At 49.0% G+C, this 18,525-nt stretch overlaps 1 protein-coding gene across 1 annotated transcript in view; it reads left to right on the top strand.

The window, feature by feature from the left end:
- The window catches only part of LOC139054621 (uncharacterized), a 61,459-nt gene continuing 42,934 nt past the window's right edge, over positions 1–18,525 (top strand). The window contains exon 1 of the mRNA XM_070531929.1: positions 1–40. Coding sequence (XP_070388030.1) covers positions 11–40 — 30 coding nt within the window. The 5' untranslated portion in view covers positions 1–10. The remainder of the gene's footprint in view (positions 41–18,525) is intronic.

Raw genomic sequence — 18,525 nt, 5'->3', positions numbered from 1 at the left:
CACCAGTACGATGTATAATCGTTGCCTGCTCTTCGTGCAGGTACGTTAATTATTATACTCCAACGCTGTATGTATGCGATCTGATGATCGCTTTTTGCTGCTGCTTCCTTGTCAACGTAGTCTTGTGCCCTTGTGTTTGCACGTTTTATATTGCACAAGTGGTCTTATCCTGAGCGGTGATGTAGAACTCAATCCGGGCCCCCAGTCCAAGTCAGCTTGAACCATTATAAAAGCGATAAATCTGGTAATAAACCTGGAGCCCGGAGTGCGACTGATTCCAACTGCGCTTTCGATGAGGCTGCTGATGCACATTCTCCTCCTGTATGCCACGACGCTCATTATCTTTCTGTATCCGAAATGTTCTCGAAACTACTGATTGAGCAAAATTAGTTGGCTTGAGACATTGCTGACATCAAATCCTCTCAACAGACAGTCGCCTGCCGTTTTTATGCTTTAGAGTCGTGTGTTGGTGCATTATAATCCTCACGTGATGACTCTATTTCAATTTGTGAATTACATGCAGAAATCAACGCTTTATCTTCTCAAATTGCCAAGCTGGTCTTAAAAACTGATGACCCAGAAAATCGTTCACGAAGAAATAATCTTATAATACATGGCATTTTGGAAAACCTCAAAGAAAACACTGACATACTGTTGTCCAACGTTACGTCTGTACTTAGCGAGACTTTGAAGATTAGCTGTCCTCACATTGAACGCGTCCACAGGCTTGGTAGAGCACGTGCTAATCCCACCCGTCCTGTTATTTTAAAGCTTTCTTACTTCAACGATGAAACCGTGGTTCTAAAAAACAGTTATAAACTCAAGGGCTCAAATTTATTCATTACAGAAGACTTCCCTGCAAGGATTTGATCTATTCGGAAAAAATCTGGGAAGCATAAGTTCATTTTCGTAACAATGGCTATGTCGTTAAGATACGATAACGCGTTCATTAACAAGGTTCGTTATAACTGAGATGACAGTTCAAATGCATTAGTAAAAGTACCTAATCAACCATTACCTTGCGTGTCTGTGTCTTCGACTCCCGGCTCATCCACTACCTTACATCGTTCTGGCCATCTCAATAACCTCGTCGTTTTGAACATAATGCTCGCAGTATTGTTAAAAAAACTTCTAGACTTACTGTCTCTTATTTCTATTTATTCCCCTCATGTTATAGGTATCACTGAGTCATGGCTGCATAGTAATATTTATGACTCCGAGTTTACTCCATCCGGTTTTATTGCCCTGCGCTTAGACAGGTTCCACGGCACTGGCGGAGGCGTCGTACTGCTTATCCGTTCGGATCTTCGTTCGGATCTTCGGATCTTCGTTTGCCCTCGCCTCCGGATACAGAAACCGTGTGTTGTAAAATTTTCTTGAATAATCAGTATATTGTAATTAGCGTTATTCAAGGGAAGAACCGTCCGCACGGTTCTTCCCTTGATGTCCTTCATGCTATTGCAAATTTCATATGCCTGACTAACATTGCTTCATCCCGATTTATCTGCATGGGTGATTTCAATGCCCTGGCATTCACTGGCCATCACTAAATACAACGGGTCCTGACGTAGCAATCGATATTTCCTTGTCCTTTGGGCTCACTCAAGTTGTTTCTAATGCAACTAGGTCAAGTTCCTTCCTCGACTTGGTTTTCTTAAGCGCTGATCTAGCGAAGAATGACTTCTCTTGCGAAGTAATTGACGGACTCTCAGACCATAAGTGTATTTTGTTATCGCTCTCTTGTCCAACCTCCAAATAACCCTATACGTTTACTAGTTTCCCTGACTTGACTAGTGCGGGCGACAATTCCATTATTGATCTCTCAGCTGATCATTCCGATACGTTTTGCTCTCTGTCAGACAGACAGGATGTAAATTGTCTTGTTAATTACATTGAGGATCTTGTCAAGTCATGTATCCAACGATTTGTGCCCAATAAAAGTAAGAAAAGTAATGCTAACGTTCCCTGGATGACTCGCGACATCTTGCATTTATCTTGTCGTGTCCGTAGGCGTAGGCGTTCTAAACGAAATGAACCGACGATCCCATATCCCTGGACAAGTTTCACAAGGCAAAAAATGAACTTAATTTGAAAATGCAAATGGCCAAAGATTTTTTTTCGCGTTCAACTGCCTCGTCTGTTAAGAACTAACCATGGTAAATTTTGGTCTACTATTTTACCTCGCGATGCTTCACCCACTTCATTCAAAATTGATAATGACGTCATCAGTGACCCGTCAGTAATATCGGATGCTTTCAACAAGTATTTTCAGTCTGTATTTGTACCCGATAACAACTTCATTCCTTTTCTCACCAATATAGTTTGTTCGGAAGCAATCACTAACATTGAGATAAACAATGAAGGTATTCTTAACCTCGCATTAAACTTGGATGCCAAGAAATGCACCGGTCCGGACGGGATACACAATGCATTCTTGGTTTGCTATTTCTTGTGGTCATCAAGATATCTGACGGTCACATACAACAAATCTTTATCGTCTGCCACCGTTCCTTCCTCATGGAAGTTAGCTAAAGTGCTTCCTCTTTATAAATCCGGTGACAAGCAGTCTTTATCAAACTACAGACCGATTTCAATAACATCACAGTCATGCAAAATCTTAGAACATATCATTCATAAACACATAGTGCTTTTCCTGGAATCACATAATCTCATATCTGACACACAGCACGGGTTTAGGCGTTCTTTTAGTACGACAACGCAGTTAGTTGAGTTTACGCATGGCATTTTTCTTAACCTTGATGTTGGCAACCATATTGACGCTACCTTTATAGACTTCTCTAAAGCACATGACCCAGTGTGGCATTCTAAACTCCTTGTTAAAATTGACACTGTAATAAATAATCCTCAACTAGAAGCTTTCTTTTGCTTCGTTTCCAGTTCGTTTCTTATAGCTCGACCGACTCTACTGCTATTGATGTGACATCTGGAGTACCCCAAGGCTCCGTTCTTGGGCCACTGCTTTTTTTTTTTAATTTACATAAATTATGTGCCTGTGAACATCTTTTCTAACATTCGTCTCTATGCCGATGATTGTGTTTTATATGAAGTTATTAACTCTTCTGATGATCATTACCACCTCCAAGAGTCATTTGCAAGGTTTTGCACTTGGTGCAACACCTGGCAAATGAACATTAATTCTGATAAATACCGTCCTTATGTCCTTCTGGAAAAAATCTTCTCCTTCTCTTTTTCATTACTCTTTCAATAACCGCGCTGTGTGTAGGGTATCTGAGTATACGTATCTCGATGTTATTTTAACGCATAACATGTCATGGTCTAATCATATTGGTTACTTTGGTAACAAAGCACTAAAAAAATTAGGTTACCTACGTCGTGCACTATCCAACTCTCCAAAAGACACTAAGCTACTGTTATACAAATCGCTAATCCATCCTGTAGTTGACTACGCATCTGTCGTTTGGAACCCTTATAAGCAGTGTGAGATTAACAGGTTAGAAGCAATTCAGAAAAAAGCTGTAAGATTTATAGTCACCGTTATGATCGTGACTTCTCACCCTCTTCTGTGCTGCGTTCCTTGAATTTAACTTCGTTTATTCACGTCACCGCATACCTTCATTTGATTTCTTGCACATCATCGTCAATTCTTCTGTTAGACATTTAAAAAACTATACTAACCTTGCGCCAGAGTCATCGACGAAACATCACAACTTGAACTTGTTGCCCTACTTTGCACGCCACTAATATGTTTAAATTCAGTTTTTTCCCTCGTTCCGTAGAAGACTGGTGTTCCTTACCTGGGTCTATTTGGCTTACGTTCACCCCAAAGCTTTGTATCTGCCATCCAAGATGAATGGTCCTAGCACATCACCCTCATCGTTGTATCGTACCTTTGCGCGTGTAATTTTCCTCTGTTAATCCATTCCTGCTATAGCGCTTATTGCGCTGCAGTATGTGCAGATAAATAAATAAATAAATAAATAAATAAATAAATAAATAAAGTCCAAGCGCTATAGTATCGTAGCCGCGCGCTGTATGCGGTGGGCGCGAGTGAAAGCGTGCGACGGTGTCCCGAGCATGGTGGGATCTCGCGCACAAGGAAGGAAGCTTGGGGGAAGCGTGCCGTTTTCCGTCGCGCGCAAGGCACCCGGGGAGGAGGGGCCCCGACGGGGCTCCGACGGCGCGGCCCTACCTTAAAAACGAGCTGCGATGGGGACAGAGTGCGCTGAGTGCTGATAGGTTGTAGTGTGCGTTCTGTTTAGTTCGCGTTGAAGTGAGAGGCAGCACGAAGTTCAATTCGTTCGCTGCTGCTGCCGCGCTTCCTCACGCCAGTATTTTCGACCGCGAGTTTCTGCGGTCATCGAGTGAGATGTGTTCATATTTGCTAGTGCGCGCGTGACACCATGCTAGTTAATTTTATTATAACAGTGATCACTACGACCTCATTGAACGTATTAAAGCCAGCGTGACACGTAAACTATTTCTAGAGATACGTGAGCTCTCATCTTCTAAAAACAGTGCTGAGATATGTATTGTTGATTAAAATGGCAATGTTGTCTAGCTCGAGCACTGCTGATGCCTTTGCAGAACATTTCTGTTCTATACTTCATGTAAAAGATGTTACTACCTCAAGCAGGGGCGTAGCCAAGGGGGGGGGGGCTTATGGGGCTTCGCCCCCCCCCCCGCGAAATTTTGTCGTGCTGTCATGCGCCACCGACCAAAACAACCCCTGGCGCCGGAAATCATGCTGGCTTTTGTCTAGAATGTGCTTTTCATGCTCGAAAAGACATTTCAGCGTGAACATTGCGAAATCGGGCTCGATTTTGCGGCAGCGCCCATGCACCGGGAGTTACATTCCATAACGCATTCCATAACACAGTTTCAAGAGCGTTTTGATAGCGAGCGGGCTCGTCGCGGCATCTCGCGGGATCTACGGAGCGCATGGACTTCAATTCTGAAAATTAGTGAGCATAAAATTCGCATAGACTTCGTCCCGTCGCATGTACGGCGCTGCCCCGACAGGTGGCGCGTCACTCGCCCGCTTCTCCCCTTCGTCTCGTTTGAGCGTTTTGGGGCCGTGTGGGGACCTGTGCGAGGATGCCCCAATACCCTTGCGTTTAATAAGTTTTCTCTTTCTCGCCCCTTCCAACTTCCAGCGTGCGTCACTCGAACCCTCGTGTTTAGGCGACGCTGCTCCTCTTTCCGCTCACAGCGCGATTCCTGTAGGTGCAGCGTCCGATGCGGGTCGCCTCTGATGCGATCGCTGCGCCGTAGTGCGTCTGGTGGGAAAGCGTCCCCTGCGATGTGTGCCGTGCTGCTGGCGAGGAGTCATGCGTCTGCGTGGTGCTCCCAAGCGAGATAGAGGACGATGCCATCGAGGCGTCAGCCCCATGATCGAGTCCGCCTTCGTGGCGCGTCGGGGCCCGGCTGTCCGTGCCGATCACGACGTTTGGCTCGCGTAGATAGTTTCTCCCTCTGAGACACCGAGTTCTTTGGTTCGTTCCGCTTGCTCAGGCGCACGTTTCGTCTTTGTGTGACTCAAGAGCATGCCAAGCGAATGAGTGACGGTGCGAACGGGGTGCGATAACGCTATCGCGTTCCACTTTTGAAGGCGAAGCTTAAGCGTCCTCCAAGTTTTTTTGAAGGTAAAGCGCCTTAAGAAGCAAGAAAGGTTTAATCCGGCATGACTGACTGAGCACCAGCGCCGCAGGCGCGAGAAAGTCTGTCCGACGTACCTTCAGAGGCAAAGTTCTGACTGGTGTTGCAGAAGTTTCGGGGCCTTCGGTTATCGCGCTTTAGCCTTCGCTTCGGCCTTCGTGCCCCCAACCCACGGGCCGCCCTGCTTCCAGCTTTGATCACCCCGCAACCCCTTGTGTGCTCTGGAGATTTGGCGCATCCTGCTTTATTGTAACCTCAGGTGCTCTCCTGAGGCCTCCGTTTGCCGTTTACATGTGCCCTCCTGGAGCAATGCTTTTAACTATCCCAACCTATCGTCGCGACGAAAAAAGCGACCCGCGTCTTATACAACGCCAGTCAGAACCTTGTCCCTTCAGGCACAGCGATCACCAAATGGGGCGCCCGTGCCCACTGCCTCAGCGCGCGGGCAGCCAGCTTCGGAGCGTAAACTCGACCCCGCTCCGCAATAGACGACCGCACGCCAAGTTTCATCCTAGACGCCAGCGCTCGTTTCTCCCCTGGCGGCACGATTTCATCTCCAACGGTGGTTTCCGTCGCCGCTTCCCTTCGCGGTCGCGCCCGCGTTCAGTTCGCGCAGCGCGCGAAACGTCTCATGTTTGCGACGGCGCCTCTTCGGATGACCGGAAATTATTATTGTGTTGTTAACTGTCACGACAGCAATGTAAACATGAAAAGGTTGATGCCACCAGTGAAATTCTGCCGATTCACAAGAAAATGGTACGAAAGAAGCAGACGACAGACATGATTATGCGCCGAGCGAAGTAAACATCTGGCAAACGAAGCGAGCTCGTTTATTGATCACTCCTGAGTGTATGACGGTTTCTATACGTAACCCACGTGAAATTAATAATTTCTCGGTACATAATCCTTTTATTCATATAAAAACTTTAAGTTGAACGAGCGCTTGTCCTGTCTTCTTTCTCGTGTTTCGTTTGTGTGTGCGCTGTCTAAGAATGGAAACCACGTCTGTTGTATGCGCTAGCAGTGGCCGAAGTTCACGCGTGCCGAGAAATTGAATATGTGCATGATGCATTGAACATGACCGGAGTTCATTCCCGCTTCACCACCGCACCGATCGATCGGGTTACTGGACGATACACACCCGCGTCTTGGTCGCGCCGGCATTGCTGAAGCAGGAATGATTAATAATACTTTCAACTTCCGTCTCTTGAGTACTGTTAAAAAATGAGCAAGCTGTCTACATTGCTGCCTCTATTCCATATTGTAGGGGACGTACTAGTTAAAGTTGTGTGCGCATGTCGAACTTGTGCTATGCAGCGATATATCTTGTTTATTTCCGCACAGTGTCGATAGAAGTCCGTTGTCGCCATCAGAGACAACACGGATTTGTAGCAAACATAATGTGAGAAACTGCAAAAATGACTTTAGCTCGTAGGTGCCGTATGTATGTGCCGCATCGTAGTGCTGACGATTTTTCCGGCGGCACATACGATGTCGTTTCCAATTACCTACTCAGCGTACCTTACATGGTTAAGCAGACGCTGCCGTTTCGCCGCATTGCAGCCATAAAAATAATCGTCAAGCGTACCGATCTTCTTAAAGGCAAATATAGCGTGTGCAGTTTGTTTCACACTAAGGGGAAAACTCGGAACGTATTGCGTCGCGATGCGGCAAGCAATGTAGTCGTGCGGCGGCAGCAGCTCGAGCAGGCGCACACGCTTGAGGGGCAGTGTCGTGATCTGCGTCGTCTGCTACGGCGGCGCGCGCTGGCCGCATTTTCGGGAAGCGTGGTACTGTCAGGGGCAATGCACCGATTTCATCGGTACTGCGGGAACTGAGCTGATATTCTTTACTAAACGTTGTGCGTCGCCACACTCTGATCCTTCATTGGCGATAATGGAGTTCCACAAACTTCTTTTGACAACATGGTTCATTTGTTCTTTCGAAAGGCCGGAGTACTGAGCGTGTGCACGTATATTTCTTCACTGTGTGTGCTACCGTAATGAGCAGCGACAAAACGCACCAAGATGTGCGCGCAACGTGCTCAGTCTTTGTTTGACTCGAAAGGAAAACAAAGCACTCAACAATGGGAGTCGAACACGGTGAAACACCTGACACCTGCCCTGCACCTGACAGTAGAACGTTTCTCGACAATGCGGCCAGCGTGCGTCGCCGTAGCAGACGACGCCGTTCCAGATCCCGCCCCTCGAGCTGCTGCCGCCGCTTGACTCAAGCGCTCGCCGCATCGCGATGCAATGCGCTTCGAGTTTTCCCCTAAATGTGAGAGAGACTGTACACCGCCCTTCGAAAGAAATGTCCACGCGCACACACCGCGCGCGGCGCGAAACGTGCCCAAACACGCGCAGTGCAGGAGGCAATCAAGGCGGCGCGAACGAGAGATGGGAGAGGGGTACCACCGGCTAATAGAATTTTGCTCCGCATGCGGCGCTCTCAACGCCGGCGCAGCAGCGCCGCTCTCGGTGCCGTTCTTGTCTATGCCGGCATGTCTACAGGATAAACGCATACAACACGCGCTAAGAAACCTCCTCCGCTGTGCCTAGGCAGAGTCAAAGCTCCCAGCTTTTCTCTCTCGCGCCCGCTCTTACTTGCGCCTGCGCACAAACCGCTGGCGATCCCTCAAATGAACGTCTCGTGTTCACAAAGCACGCAGCAAGGTCTGACGACAAGAAGCGTTCTGGTGGTTAATTTGTACCGTCATGTTATGATTTTTCATGTAAGGTCAATTAATGTACTCGTGTTCATTGTTTTGTAGTATGCGAAAACATCGTGCGCTCCCGCTGATGAGTCAGTTGTGATAGCTTCAGCATTTACCGTCCGCAATCTGTTGCTTGTTCGATCAGCCTTAGTCGACGTGAGGAATGTGAAATTATTTTTGTACGTTTAATGAGTGCTGTGTTATAATAAATTAACCTGAGTAGTATGAAGAGATAAAGAAAGATGTGTTGTCCTATTACAGTCTGCAATGTGTAAATAATTACTTTGCAATTTTGCCATCTTATGTGATTATAGTGCAATAAAAATAACCTGTTCTTACTCTTAATAACTTGTTACCTTTCCAATGGCTTTGAATTCTGCCCCCAAGGCTCCAAGAACCAGTACTCATACCCTGCTGCCACCAGCCATTGCTCATCCATTCCCTTGTACGAGATAAATTTGATCTAGAAGCTCGTGCATCTTGAATCTTTTTCTACTCACAAATTTGCTGCTACGAAGCAGCTGTTAAGTTTGCGGTATGAATCGTAAAAATAAGCTCTGCATAAAATGTGCGCATGTGAAAATTTGAAATGCGTTTAAATATACGTGTCTGTACCACATATATCGAAAACGTGCAGCAGCTGTGAATGACGGTTAGTGATGAATGACGGTCACGGTTAAAGGTCACTGACATAACTGCAGGCACGATAGTTCTCTTGGCCACGATCATTATTCGTCTGGTTTCGGCAGGCAAAATGTGCTCATATAATTGTCCGCCACACATGTGCGAAGCTTTCTTTAAACACCCTTTAAAACATTTCTTGCCTTCCGGCCTCCGCGAGAAAACTTCATATACATGCTGAAAAACATTGCACCGCTTTTTGTTGCAAGGTAATGCGCGTATACACGTGAATTTTTGAGCTGTTCGAGTCACGGGCGCAGTCAGGATTTCGAGGGATCGAGTGGGCTCCTATATGTACGTTCTTGGGGGCGTGTGTTTGTATATGTGCATGTATATACGATCACCCTGCAGGGGTACTGCTCTGCAGACCTATCTCAGCCCGCTGCAGTTGTTTCGGTCGACCCGCGGAGGTGGCGTCCTTCAGAGAACCGGCGGCGACGACAGCGCTAACCGACCATGCACTTCCTTCAGAGAACTGGAGACCACAGCAGCGTTAATCCACCATGCGCTTCCTTCGGAGAGTCGGCGACGACAGCAGGGCTGGCCACGTTTGGCGGACCGTGTATTGTTGGTGGATTTGCCGTGGCCTTCATGGTCTATTTGCAGCAAGAGAGCTTCTCTAACAAAGGGTGTATTGCGGTGCGTTTCCTCGGGTCCTAGGATTCGTCACAGTCTGCTGACACTCGTAGCGGCTACCGGAGAAGTGAGCTCTGGTATTAAGAGGCGCCGGCTGGGGTCAAGCGTGACAATCTGGCTACAAGGACCCGCTCAACTCGGTGGGTCCTGGGAATCCAAAGTGCGTATGTGAGTGTGTGAGCCCTACCCCTCAAACGCGGGTCGGCTACGCCCCAACGACTGTGGACTGTCCGATTGGACGAAGGTTGGACAGCAGTTTTCCCTCCCCTAGGGATCTAGGGAGGACAGAGGCTTTTTAAGCAGCAGTTTGTCGGCTGCTAGGAGGGTGCTTGGTGTTTGGAGCTCGTGTGCTCTGTGCTTCGTCTTGCGTGCTCCATTTGGGAATCATGCTAGACTGTTGAAATGTATCTCTGGTTTTGACGTAAATATGTAAATAAATCCTGTACAGTGTCCGCGGTTCCTGACGAAGAGCCAGGTCCTCCCTACAATGACCGACCTCCAAAACCTTACAATGTGTACATACAAACTAAAAATTTCGGGGGGTTGGCACCCCTCCGGCTGCGCCAATCGTTCGAGAGTAGACTGCATTAAAAAGTGTCATCTTGCTCACCGCTTGTGAACAGTTGGCGCATGTAGCTCGCGACCAGCAGAGAAGAAAGAGAAAACGGAGGAAAGTGGGGAGGCAGCGCGGGAAGAATGGCGGCTTTTACTCCGGCAAATGCATACTCTGCGCGACGACGCGCGGTCGCGCGCGCCGTTTCTTGAAAGCGATGTGCATACAGCCTTTTTGCGGGCTGTTTTCTCGCCGCTGTTTGCGTTTGAACGATAAACAGCACGAAGGTCATTTCGCTCGCTGGTGCTGCTGCGCCTGCTCACGTCAGCGTTTTGACAGCGAGTGTCCGCGGTCATCGAGTGTGGTGTGTTCATGTTTGCCTGTGCGCGCTAACACCATGCCTGTTAATTCAATTAGTAAGCGACTGTTTCCAAGTTTATACGGTCGATAACACTACTATCCTTACTTCGTATGACTGTCTACTAATTTGCTGTTGCAATCGCTGCTTCGCCTCTCGGGTGAAGCAGCGATTGGATACCGGGTGCTAAGCCAGTCTAGAGGGTGTTGGTTAAGCCCTCAAAGTTTCCATGCAATATAAATAGTTCCCCTTTTTACTCCATCTTTTCTCCCTGTTCCTCACCAGCATGTTACAGTGCGGTTTATTTCTTCGCTTCTTTTTCCTTCATTTATTTCATTCATTTTACTAAACAATAAATTACTATACTTCATGTAGACAGCAGAGTGGCCTGCTACAAGTCTGCCGACCCGGGCCTCTCGCTGAATCAAGTAACAGCAGGCACCAAATGCGACCGCGGAAGTTCGGCTTAACCGAATTCGCTGTTCGTATTATTATTAATATTATTAGGATTATTAATTATAGTAGTAGTAATAGTAGCAGCAGCAGTAGTAATATTTCATTCGGTCTTTGAAAACCAAACCAACCGTTGATGATTTGTTTTTATATCCAAAAGTTTGGCTTAACCGGGTTCGTCTTATCGGGTGTTTTACGTATTACAAAAAAGAAAAAAAAAGAAAAGAAATGAAAAACTCGGGTTGTATTTTTCGTGGATTGTGTCCGATCACTGCGTTCCACATGTGCACGAAAATGGTCATGGCGTAGTAAGCGGCCTGAAGAGCTAGTATCACGAATGTTGTTAGATATGGAGCTGTTTCCTGCGATTACTTCGAGTTCCCCAAACCACTTCGAATCGCAGCACAGCTAATTGAGGAATGCCGAAGCAGGAAAGCACATTCCAGAGGAGCGGCCGAGCAAACAAGTTTAAGGCAACAAGTACACGTGCCAACAAGTTCGTGCGCGGCCGGGATTAGCAGGTGGGCCTCCGACAATGGAGCATGAGCAGCCCTCCCCTTCTCCTCGTTAGAAGTGCATTGCCAGTCTGCGAGTCAAGACCACAGAGAGCCGCCAGGTGTGACACCGCGACACGGGCGCCTACCATTGGCTGAAAGTGGCGTCATCGGAGCGGACTCTCCCATTGGTCAAACATGACGTGACTTGCAGTGCTCGAAGGGTTTATAAGAAGCCTTCCAGAGAGACCTGAGCAATCTGGGACAGGCCCTGATTCCCTGATTCACCTCTCTCGAACTTCTTGCCGCGGGCCGCAGCGTCCGAGTTGCTGCCGGCCCGTAATGTCTGTACGACTGATACTTGACTCTCACCTCCTTGTAAATAATGTAGAATAAATCCCTCCCAAGTTTTGGTTTTCATCCCGAAGTCCGTCCTTCAACCCCTACATCTGGTTGGCAGCGGTGGGATCGCCTCCGAATGCATCAGCTGGTGGCAGCGCTACGGATCAACCTTCGTCGAGAGAGACCCTAAGGAACCGGGAAGAGCGAAGAAGAGAGCCTTCGTCGAAAGAGGTCCGAAGAAACTGGGAGTAGCGAAGAAGGAGCGAGCCTTCGACCCAGGGAGTCCGGAGGAACCTGGAACAGCGGACGAATGAACCGGATGGCAGGGTGCTGCAACCGTAAGTGAGCGCGTGGTTTTTTTCCCTTATGATTCGCCAGACTCAAAGGTTGTGTGTTCAATTTTGATAGTTCTGGGAATCGGGAATTTGTTGCATTGTGTGTTTGCACAAATTAATTAAGGAAAACAGTTTTAACCACCTGTCGGGGCAGCTGCCATGGATCTTAGAAGGTTGACGAGGTTGGACTTGTTGTTGGTGTGCGACGATCTGGGAGTTGAGGCGGACGAACGGATGGAAACGCCAGCTATCATAAAGGCGATTCAAGATAGTGGCAATGATGATGAAAGCATTAAGCTTGCTTGGGAGGTGATACAGGAGCCACGGGAGCGTGTGCGTCGTGTACGTTTGCGGGAGCTTCGTGAACTTAGGAGTGAGCGTACGCGTGAAGAACGCGAGAATCAACGGAAGCAGGAGCTTCAAGAACTTACTCTTAGGTGTCAGCGTCACGAACGTGAGAATCGACGCGAACGTGAGCGTGAGCAAAAGTTTGAGAGAGAGAAGGCAGCACTGATCAAAGAGATACAGCATTGTGATCAGTTATTGGCACAGAGACAACGGCTGTCTGAGAATTCGGCAGGTAGTACAGAGCGAAAGAATGAGGAAGTGTCTAGCGGACTTTCGCCAGAAGCCGACGAGAAGAGTAGTGCCTGTGAGATTGGCTGCCGATTGATAAGTGAAGGGAAAAGGCTAGCTGCTAACGATGCCTTAGTGGCAACAGAGGCCGTTAAAGGCCGCAAGGAGAGCGACGAGGTGCTGTGCCAACAGATGACTGTGGAGACAGCTAGGCCAGCTGCGAACAAATTGGCACAGTTACCGCGTGTGTGCGTCGCTGGTAATGTTAGCGAGGTTGCTAGCGAAGAAAAGGGTACTTCTGACCCGACAGAAGCGAGCACCCATGTAGAGCCAGATGTGCGTGCAGAAGTGAAGTGCGAGCTGAGCGGTGCAGTTGAGGGTAATTCTCAGGATTGCGAGCTGTGTAGCTCAAGAGAATACAACTGCATTGTTCAGGGATCGGTGCGGCTCTCCGCCAGTCTAGATGGCCTAGATAGGGATGATTCAGTTGTTAATCATTCGGACTGTGCGACAGCGATCGATACCGACGGGCTGTGTGCCGATGCACCGCGTGAGCTGGGCAATGTAGTAGAGGGCAGTTCGCAAGAGTGCGAGTTGTCTAACTCGAGTAAAGCCTGCTGCATTGTGCCAGAGTCGGTTGAGCTGTCCGCCAGTCGAGGCAGAGAGAGTGTTGATTTAAGTGATAATCACTCAGACTGTGCGGGTGAGAGACCGATCCGGGCCGACGAAATGTGTACCGGCCAGCACGAGGCACGAGGCGACATGAAAACGAGTGCAAAGAGAAAGCGCCGTAAAAAGAAGCGCAGTAAAAACCAAAAGTCGGTAAATAATGTAGCGCCGCCAAAAATGGCGAGAAACCCAAATGGGCAGGGCGCGAGGAGAAGAAAGGTGCTGCCGTCACTGACGATGTTGACGCATCCTAAACGTTCGAGCCACAGGTCAAAGGGGGACCGCGAAGAATGTTCTGCACGGACGCGGACAAAGGGCACGAGGCAGTTAAGCTCCTCGTCGTTCCGTAGTTCTTTTCACAGCTCAGCGTGCAGTTCGAAGAAACGCAAGGTGGCAGGACGAGACCAGGTGGGGAGTAGCGACGCGGTCAATCGAGTTTGTGTTGAAAGCGGGGCGCGAGGACGCAAATTGGCAGGAGACCGTAACGTCTTGGGGGAGCTGATAGTGAATCAGCCCTTTTGTGTTTCCTCGGCAGCCAGAGTAGTTTTCAAGCCGCGACCAGCTCGGGGACGGCTCAGAGTATGAGTCAGACATAAGCGTTTGGAAAGGGAGGCGAAGAGCCCTTCAGTAGAAATGGAGTGTCTTGTTTTTTTATTTTGAGCATCGGAAAGTTTTTCGCGATTTGAGACTAGGATTTCTTTCAATGTGTAAGGTTTGAGCTTTGTTTGTGTTTTCGTTTGAGAAGCTCCGTGATTTGAAAGATGAGGTTTATGTAAACATGTAGTCTCGCGAGATGCTCATTAATAAGTAGATAGGTTTTTTTTGTGTGTGTGTGAGTAACCTGAGGGTCAAGGTTACTGTTGAGAGGCCTATCGTAACGCGCGTGTGTTTTATTTAACCTTCTTTCTTTTTAAGTGTTGAATTTTCTAAGGTTAAGCGCGTAGATTTTCAGTGAGTGCATGATTTGCACGGAGAAGCGTTCTTAGTTCCATTAGCGCGTGTCCTGTGTGGACGGAAGGAAGCAGACTTTATGACTGGGTTGCTAGTGTGTGTGGAGGGCAGCCGTATTCTGACTTCTCTGATAAGTACGCGCGGAACGAGTTATTAAAAGACGCATTATTTTAAGGGTTCTGCGGAGTGTGTAATGTAGGGGTTGGAGGACGGGACTTCGGGATGAAAACCCAAACTTGGGAGGGATTTATTCTACATTATGTACAGGGAGGTGAGACGTCAAGTACCAGTCGTACAGACATTACGGGCCGGCAGCAACTCGGACGCTGCGGCCCGCGGCAAGAAGTTCGAGAGAGGTGAATCAGGGAATCAGGGCATGTCCCAGAATGCTCAGGTCTCTCTGGAAGGCTTCTTATAAACCCTTCGAGCACTGTAAGTCACGTCATGTTTGACCAATGGGAGAGTCCGCTCCGATGACGCCACTTTCAGCCAATGGTAGGCGCCCGTGTCGCGGTGTCACACCTGGCGGCTCTCTGTGCTCTTGCCTCGCAGACTGGCAATGCACTTCTAACGAGGAGAAGGGGAGGGCTGCTCATGCTCCATTGTCGGATGCCCACCTGCTAATCCCGGCGGCGCACGAACTTGTTGGCACGTGAACTTGTTGCCTTAAACTTGTTTGCTCGGCCGCTCCTCTGGAATACGCTTTCCTGCTTCTGCATTCCTCAATTAGCTGTGCTGCAATCCGATGTGGTCTGGGGAACTCGAAGTAATCGCAGGAAACAGCTCCATATCTAACAGTAAGTCCCGCAAGTTTAATTGTTCGTTTACGTCACGTGTCCTGTAGGACTTTCAGGGAAGAAACGTGAGTAAGCGTAAATGAAAAGATTGCCTACAACGCAAGTACGCGTTCTGTTTAGTGACCACAAGGCTAATGCGCTTGTGATTACGTACTTGTGAGGTTGACCAGATTGTTCAGTGGCACCAATACGTGCGATAAGTAAGCCACTGCGGTAGGGTTGGAAACATGCTGTTCGTGTAGTTAGGCCACTTAAGTTATGTTCGGCTGTTTTCATTTGTTGTTTGCATCGTCGGCGACCTTTTTGTTTTGCAACAACAATAGTGGTTTGGTCTTGTCGGCAATCGAGGAGAAATGGATAGCTGTTTGAAAGGGTGGTTGGAACTGTTGTCAAAATTGGGGAACTAAAAGATCAGGGTTGATTTTGACTCAGTAATAGCCTGGCGAGTCAGGGGTGAAGAGCCTGCGCTTACGCGTCGTGCAGCGCTGTGTTGTTTGGTTTGTTTGACGTATGTTCTCCAGGGCCCAGGATCCCGAGGGTTGTCAAACGAGGCTCGACCCCAGTACCCTGCAGCTTCTTTCAGCGTTCCTCATGGCCAGCGAATTGAGTTCACCGGCCATTCAGAACAACCGGGGCGAGGACGAGCTGTTAGATATGGAGCTGTTTCCTGCGATTACTTCGAGTTCCCCAAACCACTTCGAATCGCAGCACAGCTAATTGAGGAATGCCGAAGCAGGAAAGCACATTCCAGAGGAGCGGCCGAGCAAACAAGTTTAAGGCAACAAGTTCACGTGCCAACAAGTTCGTGCGCGGCCGGGATTAGCAGGTGGGCCTCCGACAATGGAGCATGAGCAGCCCTCCCCTTCTCCTCGTTAGAAGTGCATTGCCAGTCTGCGAGTCAAGACCACAGAGAGCCGCCAGGTGTGACACCGCGACACGGGCGCCTACCATTGGCTGAAAGTGGCGTCATCGGAGCGGACTCTCCCATTGGTCAAACATGACGTGACTTGCAGTGCTCGAAGGGTTTATAAGAAGCCTTCCAGAGAGACCTGAGCATTCTGGGACAGGCCCTGATTCCCTGATTCACCTCTCTCGAACTTCTTGCCGCGGGCCGCAGCGTCCGAGTTGCTGCCGGCCCGTAATGTCTGTACGACTGATACTTGACTCTCACCTCCTTGTAAATAATGTAGAATAAATCCCTCCCAAGTTTTGGTTTTCATCCCGAAGTCCGTCCTTCAACCCCTACAATGTGTAATGCTTGGAGATGGAAGCGACCCTTCCTCCTTTGGTGGTTCACAGAGCACGGGGCTTGCGGGAGTTCTTAGTGCACGCCCAGCATGCGTTTCGGTTGTGGTGAAGCACAGTTATGTAAGTGCGACTGTTTCGACAGTGAAGGTGGGGGGGGGGCATGGTATGCAGCATTTTATGGGGAGTAATTGGTTTGACGACAACCAATGCATTTGTGCCCGCGGCCGATGATCACTGCATCGGCTCGAACAGAGTTGGAAGTCGACCGTTTGAAGCTACGCTCCCTGGCTGGAGGTTTCCTCCAGCCAGGGAGGAAACCTCCCGGACGTCTCATGGAAACCTCATGGTTGGCTCGTGGACGCTGCTCTGGGCACGGTGGCGCAGGCTGTCGTTGCCACGTTGGGATGCCGTGGCTGCAACAGTGAAGGCATGCAACGCGCCTCGTCATAAATAATCGCCAACATCGTCAGCTTATTTTACGCCCACCGATCTCTAATCCCTATCCTCACACCCCCTAATCCTCTGCCGTCCTCGACAGCGCGTCCTTTTCCTTGACATTTATACTATTCTATATACCCCAACGGTGTCCTCGATCAACGGCACTGGGGAGCCGCCTTCGTGCACCCCAGGTAAACGCTGAGGTAAAGCTGTCATAATCCGTAATCACTGGGGTAGGAAAGAGGTGTTTACCCCCCCCCCTCTCCCACGGAACAGAAAGTTTCAGGAGGCTGGCTCCGAGAGGTCGACATGGATGAAAGGGAAAGCTTGAATATGAAAGCAAGGCGAGGGCTTGTGGCCATCCGAAGGGGGAAGAGGGGGTTGTCATGTCACCGTACCTAGAACTAAAGTTCATCCAGTTTCCCCGCAACCGCTGTTGTGTCTATTGGCGGCGAGGAGTTACGGAGTCGCCATCTGTCGGAAGCGCCTCCCTTGCGTAGTATGAGGGATCACGCGGCGCGCTCCTCGTAGGTTTCGCTTACGGTGCTCAATAAAAGCGCCACGCGGCAGCCCTCCTGTACATTTATGTAGGTACTCTCAAAACGAGGGAAGTTTTTGACTGTCGATATAATAATCTTGGGCAAACTGAAAGCACAGAATCGTTTACAGACGCTCTCTCTTTACCGAGTACGTACAGTGAACGCCACTGCGCGTGGTCGCCGCGACGGAGTCTCCCGAACCGGCTTCTTGCGCGAAAGGTAGGCACACGCTGAAAGTAAACTATGCGGAATGTGTTCTTATAGTGGGCTGTCTGTATAACCTAATGGAGCATAACAGAATGAAGCCTCAATGCAGCGATCGCACGGGTTCGCAGCGACCGACTGCGCGCCTGCATGCATGTCCGCGCACAATGTTTTGCTTTCGCTGTGAGCGCGTTTTCGCACCGTGCTGTGAGCTTCAGGCCGCAGCATATGAGCGTTTGACACTAGCAACCATTGTTGCGTGGACGCTATCAGAACTGTTCAAAAATAATTTCGTTGTAAAGACTTCGACGCCTGCGGCGACTGTGATGTGCCGTCGTGACGATTCAATCTTTTCTTTTCTTCTAAATTCTTGGACATTTCAATATTATTTCTCAAGTTGCGTCGCACTGTATGTTTATCGGTCTTCTCAGCGTGTGATTTCCCGGAACTCTGCTTCTTTTTCGTAATCGATCGAGTGCATTATTTCATAACGCAAACATAACCATATGCCATACCTTTTTTTATGCGCTTCTTACCGCTCCCTTCACATTCTAGTGAACTTGCCATAATATAGTATCAACAAGTTCATAGACCTAATAAAGTCTCATGACATTAACCAGGCAGCGGGCGCAGTCGAGCGTCTCAGTGCGCGTTTTCTGCTACTCACCGAACATCGCGCAGTCCCGGCGCCGTAGCAGAAATGTTCCTCGCGTCTGTGCTTGCTGCATACCTGAGTTGTAGCCGATGGCTGTCTGCCGGTTCTAAGTTTCACCAGCCAAGCTTCACGCAGCTCCTTGCCCTGCGGCTACGTGTGAATAAGGCTGACACCGGGCTCCGTTGCGTACGTCCGGCACTACTGCACCTAGCTACTATGCTGCACGCCTCCAAAGGCAGCCAC

Source organism: Dermacentor albipictus, chromosome 1, assembly GCF_038994185.2.
Source record: "Dermacentor albipictus isolate Rhodes 1998 colony chromosome 1, USDA_Dalb.pri_finalv2, whole genome shotgun sequence".
In the NCBI taxonomy this organism is placed as follows: Eukaryota; Metazoa; Arthropoda; class Arachnida; order Ixodida; family Ixodidae; genus Dermacentor; species Dermacentor albipictus.
Note: the sequence above shows the minus strand (reverse complement) of the source record. Positions and strands in the feature narration are given on the sequence as shown.